Here is an 11,100-nt window from a genome sequence, read left to right on the forward strand (position 1 = left end):
CAGGAGTGGCTTTGGGACAAGTCTCTGAAAGTCCTTGAGTGGCCCAGCTAGAGCCTGGACTTGAACCCAATCTAACATCTCTGGAGAGACCTGAAAATAGCTGTGCAGTGACGCTCCCCATCCAATCTGACAGAGCTTGAGAGGATCTGCAGAGAAGAATGGGAGAAACTCCACAAATACAAGCTTGTAGTGTCATACCCAAGAAGATTAGAGGCTGTAATCGCTTCCAAAGGAGCTTCAACAAAAAAGGTCTTACAATTTGACAGAGTATTTTGTGTAGATCATTGACAAAAAATTACAAATTAAATACATTTTAATCCCAAGAAAATGTGGAAAAAGTCAAGGGTATGTGTGTGAATACTTTGAAGGCACTGCAGGTTTAATACTCTGAAAAAAATGTAATAAGGAATCTTAAAAATGTGGCCTACTGGGAGTGAGAAAAAGAAAAACAGATGTTTTTAAAAGTAAGAGATGATGACTTTTCCTGATGTAGTCAGGGTTATGATGATGACCTTTCCTGATCTAGTCAGGGTTATGATGACGACCTTTCCTGATCTAGTCAGGGTTATGATGATGACCTTTCCTGATCTAGTCAGGGTTATGATGATTACCTTTCCTGATCTAGTCAGGGTTATGATGATGACCTTTCCTGATCTAGTCAGGGTTATGATGATGATCTTTCCTGATCTAGTCAGGGTTATGATGATGACCTTTCCTGATCTAGTCAGGGTTATGATGATGACCTTTCCTGATCTAGTCAGGGTTATGATGATGACCTTTCCTGATCTAGTCAGGGTTATGATGATGACCTTTCCTGATCTAGTAAGGGTTATGATGATGACTTTTCCTGATCTAGTCAGGGTTATGATGATGACCTTTCCTGATCTAGTCAGGGCAAACAACTAACTTAATTTAGAGAGAGGAAGGCAAGAAAACTCACTTCATTACATCCTCCTTTTCTTCCCCCTCAGTCTTCTCCTCCTCCCTCTCTCCCTCCTTCTCTTTCTCCTTCTCCTCCTTGTCCTCCTGGCTGCTGCGGTTCACTTGTTGTTGTTGTTGCTGTTGTTGCGGCTGCTGTTGTTGCTGCTGTTGTTGTTGTTGTTGCTGTTGTTGTTGCTGCTGTTGGCCATGCTTTTGGGGTGGAAGAAAAGACGACAACATTTAGTTAGTTACAAACATGATCCCTGGTAACAGGAAACATGGTGTGAACACGCGCACACAGACGCGCATAAGAACCTATATACACACACAAAAACATGAGCTGTGTAGTAGCGTTGAGGTCATTCTGCCATCAATACCAGTAGGTACACCACAAGGACAGCACAATATGTCTTCCTTCATCTGGCACCCAGAACCACTTCCTCTTCCACTTCCTGTCTGTCTGGTCTCAGGTTCATATCATGAAAGAAATACTGCAGACTGCCAAAGACCTGCCACTAACACGGTTATAACTGGTGGAAACTACACTTCTTTGAGCATTGTAAAGGACAGTTCCCTCAGCATATGAGAGTTGTGCTGTGTGCTAAGGTATTTTTCTTACAGCTCTGTAAATGGTTTTATAGCTAGAGGTGAAGCCAATCCAATCCCATGTCTACTTTAATAACAGAGTCATTACATCTAGCTCTGGGCATGGAAACACAAAAAAGGCAGAGAAAGAGAGTAAGAGAGAAGGAGGCTAAATCAAAATGGACCTTTCTCACAGGGATACCTTCCTCCATTTGAACCATGTCACCTCTCTCAAAGATGAACTCAACCCAACGCAAATAAAAGCCATAACACTGATTGATTCTCCAGTGGATAAACATGGTCTCCCTCTCTCTCCCCCTCCCTCTCTCCCTCCTTTCCTCCCTCCTTTCCTCCCTCCCACTGGGAACCTGGAGACAACAAACAGCAGCCCAATCATCTCAATAGACTGCCATTATCTCTATGGAGTCATGCACCTAAACAGACCGAACAGCAAACTCACGGCCATTCACAGGTGTCTTAAATGAGTCAGGCCCAGGCAGGTGATATCTAAAAGCCTGCTACTGTATCTCTGCTCTGCTACTCTGCTTTACAAAACAAAATATATATATATATTAATCAAGGCTGGGCGCTGATGAGTTGTTTGTTGTTATTACTACGTACTCACCCGCCTCTTGTTCTCTCTCTAGGTGTCATTAACGTTAGCTGTTGTGGTCCTGTTGAGCCTTTTCCTCTACTCTCCCATTTCCCTCTCTCTTTTCCTACAAATCTCTCACTCGCCGACTCCCTCGATTCCCTCCCTATGTTCTTCTCCCTGTGTTATTAGCATTAGCACCAGTGCTCAAGCAGCTCTGTTAACGAACCCGTAGTGTTTGTGTGCTGAGCTAAACGTTCACTAGCTAGATAATGAGATGAGGTGTCTCTGGGAGAGATGAGGAGACACCCAGCCACGACCACAGAAAGGTCGCTGGCTAATTAATGCACCATTTCATTAGCACCCACCACACCGCCGTTGGATTAAATGCCTAACACCCCATCTGGGCCTCAGTAATAACTGGGAGCTAATTAGCAATGGGAAACCACCTGTTTAAAAAAAATCTTGTCAATACGGACACATTAGTGCTGACATGAAGGGGGAGCACAATGGCACGTGTCACATAATCGGTGTGCTGCTTGCATGATGACCTATCCTCTAGTGATCCCACTGCTCAGAGTCCCATGGGCATGTTACCTCTCCATGTATGTTCTACTGACAAACGTCCTTCACCTAATGCCTTCTCAAGAGTGGAGTGGTTAGGGGTGTGGGGTGTGGCGGTCAGGACATTTTGGCAGCTGGTGGCTGTCAAGCATATAACTGTCGGTCTAACGGTAATTGACCGTTAATGAACAAACACATATAGCTTCTCCTGGCTTCCACACATAGCCTACAAACCACTGATGCAGACCTATGGAACATCTACATTTAAATAAGTCGAATAAATCCATGTAATATAACCTACACCATCACAATATATCAATTTATTTTAGACAGGTCTAAAGAGGCATGATATGAAGAAAATGTAGTCTATTTCAGAAGAACAGATAAGCGTACTCTGACTTGTCCTTATGTTAGGCCCTGATCTGGCTATGCCATATGGATGTGGGCTACACTAGTTCATTTAGCAGACAATATTTGCTTAGAATTCTGTGGCATTACTTCATAGGACTAATACAATTGAACAAAGCTGAATAATATATGAATATTTTCTCCTAATGATTTGAGGGAGTGTGCACATGCAGCAATTCTGTGTTGAGCGGTTAACAATGAAATTGGTACTACTACAGGCTTCATTTAGTTATTCATGTAAATTTAGTTCTACAAATGTTGGGCTATATGTTTGATTCTAAATACATTGCGCTGCAAAATAAATGTAGAAATCTATATCATTCAATTATTGCGCGCGTCAACAAGCGTCTGCGTTGCCAAGGGCTAAAATAGAAGTCAGTTCTATTTGTGACGCAGATCGCGGTGCAAGTCCTGCCTCTCCCATCTCCTTATTGGTTTATAGAAGCAGATACCCACACGCCATCTCCTCATTGGTTATACCCACGTGGGTGATTGAAAGATGAACTGTGTTGTCGGTCGTTGTGGTAATACTATGAAAGTTTAGATGCCAATCACCATATAAGTTCAAAGAAGAAAAAGCCTGGAAGGAGTAGAGATGACTAAAAACGATTTGTTTGACCGTTTTATGTATGGGTTAATTGTCGGCGTAGAGGACCTTGTACATTCAGGTGAAATAACAACTAAATGTTTATATCCTAGGACAAATTAGCTAGCTACAGCAAGCTAGGTAAATAGGACAAATTAGCTAACAAGTGCAAGCTAGCTAGCTAAATTGCCATAAATATTTAATGCCGTTCGATCTGTCCCCAAATTAATGTAATTGGTTCAGAGTTTGTTTAGATATTTTAACCTGCGTGTCGTGATAGCGTTTGGGGACAAAATGAATGTATGCACAATGGCGCACGTGCGCAGCCGGTTTGGGTTCCATGTAAGGCTGCATGATGCAACTCGAATGATGATTTGAAAAAAGTTTTCGAAAAATGTCACTTGAAAGGCATGAGCTCTGCTTTGCTTTATTGGGTAGGCTGTACACACTTCATTAGTCTCTCATTCACTATTTGACAGGCACTTGGTAATGCCTCGAATTTCACGGCTGTATCCCCTTTGTGGCCATAATGCACCCTAAAAAAATTCATGATTTTGCGGCCAGTGGCCGTTGTGCCCTTGGCCCGGAGTGCTGCGTTGTGCCTGAGTGCTGCACGCTTCGAAGCACCTCTAACTCACATGGCTCTCAATCATGTGATCGGGTCTTTCTCACAGGATACAAGTGAAGACAGACATCAGGGATGCAACTGCGCACATCCTTATCCAATTCCGAGGTGCATATTGAAGATATTGGAAGAACTGTCCACATTTACTTTTCATCAGCCAACAAGATGAGTTGGCCTAACGAACAGCAAAAGCACAAGCCTATGTCAATCTACTATCGCTCATAGTACAAAAGTGGGCCTATTCTATTCTGTGCGAAAAATAAATATTCCAAACCTGGTCTGGGACAGTTGTGGGATGCGATAGATCCTTAAGTAATACAACCACTAGAATCCCAAAAAATGATTTACGCAATGTGGCTGACGCAACAGATCAGAACATTTATCTTAAAATGTTGAAACTATTTGGCTATCACATTATAAGCGCAGCAATGCGCACATGGCAGTAGGTAATAAGCGCGAATGTTCCATTAGTGGGTAAACCCCAATATCAAAAGTGACCGCAGATGCAATTATGCATGTAATGCTTTTATTATAAACATGAAACTCACGAGCTGCACATGTATGCCAGTTAGGCTCTAAACCCCTTGTAAAGCAGATTCATGTGCTTAATTTTAAGAAGTTATTTGGCCACCTTAGTTGTGATACAAACCTTATACACCAAAACATATAGGCCTATAGGCTAGGCTACATGAGGTGTGCGACTATGATTAGAAAATGTCACAAAAATAGGCAGTTTCTATTGCTGGGCATCATTCACAAGTGATAATATATAATTCACAAGTGATAGGCTAATATTGTCACCCATCAGACTATTCTTGATTTAATCTCGTCTTTACATACAGTACCAGTCAAAAGTTTGGACACCTACTCATTCAAGGGTTTGACTATTTTCACTATTTTCTCCATTTTCTGTCAAATAATAGTTAAGACATCAAAACTATGAAATAACACATATGGAATCATGTAGTAACCAAAAAAATGTTAAACAAATCAAAATATATTATATATTTGAGATTCTTCAAAGTAGCCACCCTTTGTCTTGACAGTTTTGCACACTCTTGGCATTATCTCAACCAGCTTCATGAGGTAGAAGAATGCATTTCAATTAACAGGTGTGCCTTGTTAAAAATGTATTTGTAGAATTTATTTTCTTCTTAATGCGTTTGAGCCAATCAGTTGTGCTGTGACAAGGTAGGGGTGGTATACCGAATATAGGCCTATTTGGTAAAAGACCAAGTCCATGTTGTCAAGAACAGCTCAAATAAGCAAAGAGAAATGACAGTCCATCATTACTTTAAGACAAAGGTCAGTCAATACAGGAAAATGACAAGAACTTTGAAAGTTTCTTCAAGTGCAGTCGCAAAAACCATTAAGTGCTATGATGAAACTGGATCTCATGAGGACCGCCACAGGAAAGGAAGACCCAGAGAAACCTCTGCTGCAGAAGATAAATTCATTGGCTTTACCAGCCTCAGAAATTGCAGCCCAGCCTAAACGTTTCACAAAGTTCAAGTAACAGACACAACTCAACGTCAACTGACAGTTGACTGACTGCAGTGAGGAGACTGCATGAATCAGGCCTTCATGGTCAAATTGCTGCAATGAAACCACTACTAAAGGACACTAATAATAAGAAGAGACAGGCTTGGGCCAAGAAACACGAGCAATGAACATTAGACTGGTGGAAATCTGTCCTTTGGTCTGATGAGTCCAAATGTTAGATTCTTGGTTCCAACTGCTGTGTCTTTGTGAGACGCAGGTGAACGGATGATCTCCGCATGTGTGGTTCCAACTGTGAAGCATGGAGGAAGAGGTGTGATGGTGCTTTGCTGGTGACACTGTCTGTGATTTATTAGAACTCAAGGTACACTTAACTAGCATGGCTATCACAGCATTCTGCAGCGATACGCCATCCCATTTGGTTTGCGTTTTGTGGGACTATCGTTTGTTTTTTTCCAACAGGACCCAGTACCTTCAGGCTGTGTAAGGGCTATTTGACCAAGGCGGCGAGTGATGAGTGGCCGCCACAATCACCTGACCTCAACCCAAATGAGATGGTTTGGGATGAGTTGGACAGCAGAGCGAAGGAAAAGCAGTCAACAAGTGCTTAGCATATGTGGGAACTCCTTCAAGACTGTTGGAAAAGCATCCCAGGTGAAGCTGGTTGAGAGAATGCCAAGAGGGTGCAAAGCTGTCATCAAGGCAAAGGGTGGCTACATTGAAGAAGCTCAAATATAAAATACATTTAGATTTGTTTAACACTTTTTGGGTTACTACATGATTCCATATGTGTTATATCATAGTTTTGATGTCTACACTATTATTCTACAACATAGAAAATAGTACAAATAAAGAAAAACCTGTCCAAACTTTTGACTGATACGGTACACTAAATAATATCTGCGTGAAATTTGTTTTGATTTAGAATGGAACATTATCATGCACGTGTCTGGAAACAGGGGCAGTGAAAGAAACACATGTAATCTATGCACTTAAACAGCGAATGGAGGAAGCTTTTCCCGTGGTTCATTATCATGCCAGCCAGGTAAGCTATAGGCTTGTTGTAAAGATAAGCAATGTGCTTAATATTAGGAAAGTTGACAAACAAATATAGTAGGCCTAGTCTATAGAAAGCTGATGGGATCCTCCTCTTTTTAGTAGATGCCATCTCTCTGTTTTCTCACGCAATTGCATAACCTGTAGAAATGTTGCGCAACTTGAGCTCACATGACGTGTTAGATAAAATTTCCGATCACATTTGCATCGATGTCAGAGTGATTAGAGGAACAACAGAGTGCTGAGTACCAGTCAGTTAGCAAGTTTGGAAGGCTACTATTGACCAGCAGCAGCAGCAGAGCTTGGAGAAGCCGAATTACCGTGACTAAATGGTCACGTGGAATTTGACTGACTTTATGACCCGGTGTGGCGGTAATACGGTCACAGCAACAGCCCTAGGAGTGGTTTGAAGTTGTTCAAGTTAAGTTCTGTAACTACAGTACCTGGCTCCTGCCACGACGCCGGTAGTTCCTGCGCACAATGTTCTTGTAGTTCTCGTTCTTTTTGGTCAGGTAGTAGAAGAGGACACATTCTGCCACCGTCTGAAACAAAACACTACATTACTAGGACCTCATCTCCAAAACAAGATGTGAAAAAGACTACTCATGTGCCAGGACTCAGGGTCCATCACTCTGCATGGAGTGAAGGATCTTCCAAACTGTACCTTTCTCTCCAGGAAAGAAGCAATCAGGCCAAAGTTTTTTGGGTGCTGGATGAACCTGTGACACAGAGCAGACAGATTAATATGTTTTTTATTTTTTAAATGATCTAATCAATGATCTGGAAGCATTCAGTCTTTTGATATGCAAGTAAATTGAGGAGTGAGTGACGCAGTGAGTGACGAGTGAGTGACGCATGTGTAGTTTGGTTGATGGGAGAAGAGGCTCTCATCAGTGCTGACATCACAACACAGTCCCACATCCATCTCTCCAGAGATATATCACTCAATTATTAATCTAAAGCATGCTCTCATCAACACTAACCTAGAGCTCCCTCACCATACTTCTATCAGCACATCCTGACGAACATTACTCGATAGCCCAATCGGATAACACAGAGAGTCTTGAACATTGCTTACATCTCTTCCAACTCTCTCTTATTGATGTGTTTTTATATGGGCTTAGGCTGAGTGGACAAGACAATCCAGACTGCAGCAGCAGACATCACATCCGCATCTCTCTCTCTACTCTTCTCTCTCTCCCTCTCTGCACAGGGGAAGCATTTACAGTCTCTGATCTCAGACTGAGTTCGGTTTGGCTGGTTGATGTATTCTCCATTTCTCACAAAGACGGAAGATTAACTTCCTCAACAACTCCCTGACCTTTGGATAGTTCATTATCTCAGTCTGATTGCTATCAGAAAAACTAAACAGTGTTTTGTCTACTACTGCACAGCACACACTCCTGCCATTCTAGGCAGAGTAATTCTACGGTGTGTACAACATACTTCTCGCGGAAGGTGTCCTTCTCCTGTTCACTCCACATGTTCATGACCTGCCGGTCCTTGTACACCTTCATGGGGTCGTCCATCAGGCCGTTCATGTTGATGAACTTGATGCGCTGCTGCTCGGCGTCAAACAACATGGGAGGGATGACCGCAAGCTGGCGCATTTGCTTCTCGGTGTTCTGACACAAACACGCACCCGCACATGTTTGTAAACAAACAAACACACACACACACACACAATCAGACAAACACAGACAAACAGACAAGATGTCTTGGAGTGAGTACACTGTAGTGTACACCAAAGCAGAGCTTTCCAAACATTAGGCTGAGATGAACACAGTGTATAGAGACAGTGGTGGTGAGACAGTCGAAGCAGTCGTGTTTTGTTAAGTGTGTAAAAGGTCATAAGACGTAGAGGAAGTTTGAGGTCGGGGAGGAGGAGGGGACGAGAGAGATGCTGCACGCTTGGTGTGAGCAGTCAGTTCTTATCCAGATGGAAGGAACCACAGCTGAGTGGGGCTGACCTTACAGGCTCGCCTTGTTATTCACAAGCCAGCTCTCCCTTTCCTGTGGAACACTCAGAACACTCCCCTCTTCCACGGTCAGAGTAAAACCTCTTTGGTTGTGCAAGTGGCAGAACTATAGTCTATTTACTCTGTGTGTGTATTTGTGCATCTGTCTGGATCACATTTCACAAATCATCACATGCTTCCTGAACTAGTTCTAAGTGTTATGCAGCTACAGTAACTGTGTCCTGTAACTTACGTGTGACAAATACATTAGTGCTTGAGTGAGTCAAGCAACAAGCATGACAAGAACACTGTATATTGAGAGATGGGAGAAATGGCTGGTCCAGAGGGGAGAGAGGGTGGAAGGAGAGGTGGAGAGCGGGAGGTGAAGTGTAAGAGCTCACCTCTTGCTCTGATATGCCGTCAACGATCTCAGAGACCTCGTGTTCACTGCGGGCTGCAGATGAGGCCAGTCCTCCTCCACGCTGTCCCGCACGGCTGCTCCACACAGGGGGAACACAGAGGACATGTCAACACACTGCAGGTACTGGAACTGAGCTCTTCCTTCTTTGACATCACACACACAGACACACTTATGCTCATACTGTAATCAAGCAACAACTCAATGTAATCAGACTTTGTTTTAACAGAATGGAATCTCTTGGTCTCCCGAGTGGCGCAGTTGTCTAGGGCACTGCATTGCTAGCTGTGCCACCAGAGACTCTGGGTTTGCGCCCAGGCTCTGTCGCAGCCGGGAGGACCGTGGGGCGATGCACAATTGGCCAAGCGTCGTCCGGGTTAAGGAGGGTTTGGCCGGTAGAGATATCCTTGCCTGATCGTGCACCAGCGACTCCTGTGGCGGGCCGGGCGCAGTGCGCGCGAGCCAAGGTCGCCAGGTGCACGGTCTTTCCTCCGACACATTGGTGCGGCTGGCTTCCGGGTTGGATGCGCGCTGTGTTAAGAAGCAGTGTGGCTTGGTTGGGTTGTGTTTGGGAGGACGCATGGCTTTCGAGCCCGTACGGGAGTTGTAGCGATGAGACAAGATCGTAATTACTAACAATTGCATACCACGAAATTGGGGAGAAAAGGGGGTAAGAATTGTAATAAAAAAAAAAAACGTATCTTATGTTTTAAATACAGCACACTAGACTCTCCCCAACCTAGAATATTGAGGAGGAGCAGGAGGCCCCGGGGCCTTGACTCACCTCTGCATGCGCTCCTGCAGCTCTCTCTGCTTGCGGATCTCAGGGAACTGTTTCTCGTAGTACTCTCGTACCTTGCCCTCCTTAGCCCGGCGCCGGGGGTTGTTCTCAATGCCCTCCACCTTCTTCTCCCAGGCCTCCATCAGATGGTCATAGCGCTGGCAGAACTTCTGTTCCTGAGAAGACAAACAACCAGGTCAATCACCATTTCAAAGAACACAACTCATACCAAATAACAAGTGTCCCTTTTTTCTCCTCATATCAGGATGTCATTAGAACATCTGAAATATCATGTGCCACAAAGCAGAATTCAAAGGAAATATGCCTAGTAGTAGTGCCTAGAGCAACGTGAAATCCGTGAAAAGACCAGTAATAAACGAATAATATATATACACTAATAACATGCTGTTGTTCCTACCAACTCATCATACTGGACCCAGGTTGCATTCTCTAGCCCTATTCCCATGGAAGGTGACTATGGTGATGAACATAATTGTTTTCATGTGCTCTATTCCCTCCTCTTGGTTTCTTTAGTCCTCTAATCTCTTCCTCCCTCCCGGTCTTCTCAGCATGCTTGTCCATGCAGCATACTGCACTGTGCTTCTGCTGAATGTAACCTTGAGTCATGACAAGAACAAAACTCCATATTTTCCCAGCTCCTCGGCGAGGCAGGCAGTAAAGCAAACCATTAACCCTGGAGGAGACATAGGCTTCTGAAGCCTCTTAAAACATGTCTCCGCAGGCCGCACTCTGCACCTATCCCCTCTCCTGCCTGGAGCTGGCCTCTACTTACACTAAAAACCATGACTGGATAGTGGATACATGACGTTGCAGCACAAGGCTCATCAAACAGTGCTATGGGGCAGTGGGTGTGTGCCCCTCTATACATTACAGTCTAGATACGGTTACTACATTTAGAGTTAGGGGTTAGTGTAACTGTGCGATAGAATTATTCCCAATTCCCAATTACAGATGTCCTTTTACTGATGCACAGGTGTGAAGCATGGTTCTTAAACATAGTGTATCCCTGTGGAAATATATTACACAGGAACAGTCAGGGCTTGATTTGTGGTAAAGATTTTCTGTCAGGGCGGGTGATTTCTAGG

At 43.8% G+C, this 11,100-nt stretch overlaps 1 protein-coding gene across 11 annotated transcripts in view; it reads right to left on the reverse strand.

The window, feature by feature from the left end:
• LOC118393084 (nuclear receptor corepressor 2-like) overlaps window positions 1-11,100 on the reverse strand; it is a 186,188-nt gene that overhangs the window by 54,712 nt on the left and 120,376 nt on the right. For 10 of the 11 annotated variants that reach the window (XM_035785361.2, XM_035785371.2, XM_035785369.2 and 7 more), the window contains exons 10-15: window positions 9,998-10,170; window positions 9,197-9,290; window positions 8,284-8,462; window positions 7,502-7,556; window positions 7,281-7,379; window positions 941-1,131 (exon numbers count right to left, since the gene is read on the reverse strand). In XM_035785361.2, coding sequence (XP_035641254.2) covers window positions 941-1,131; window positions 7,281-7,379; window positions 7,502-7,556; window positions 8,284-8,462; window positions 9,197-9,290; window positions 9,998-10,170 — 791 coding nt within the window. The remainder of the gene's footprint in view (window positions 1-940; window positions 1,132-7,280; window positions 7,380-7,501; window positions 7,557-8,283; window positions 8,463-9,196; window positions 9,291-9,997; window positions 10,171-11,100) is intronic. The other variant, XM_035785364.2, reaches the window with a different exon arrangement.

The sequence above is a fragment of the Oncorhynchus keta genome, chromosome 14 (genome assembly GCF_023373465.1).
Source record: "Oncorhynchus keta strain PuntledgeMale-10-30-2019 chromosome 14, Oket_V2, whole genome shotgun sequence".
Lineage (NCBI taxonomy): Eukaryota > Metazoa > Chordata > Actinopteri > Salmoniformes > Salmonidae > Oncorhynchus > Oncorhynchus keta.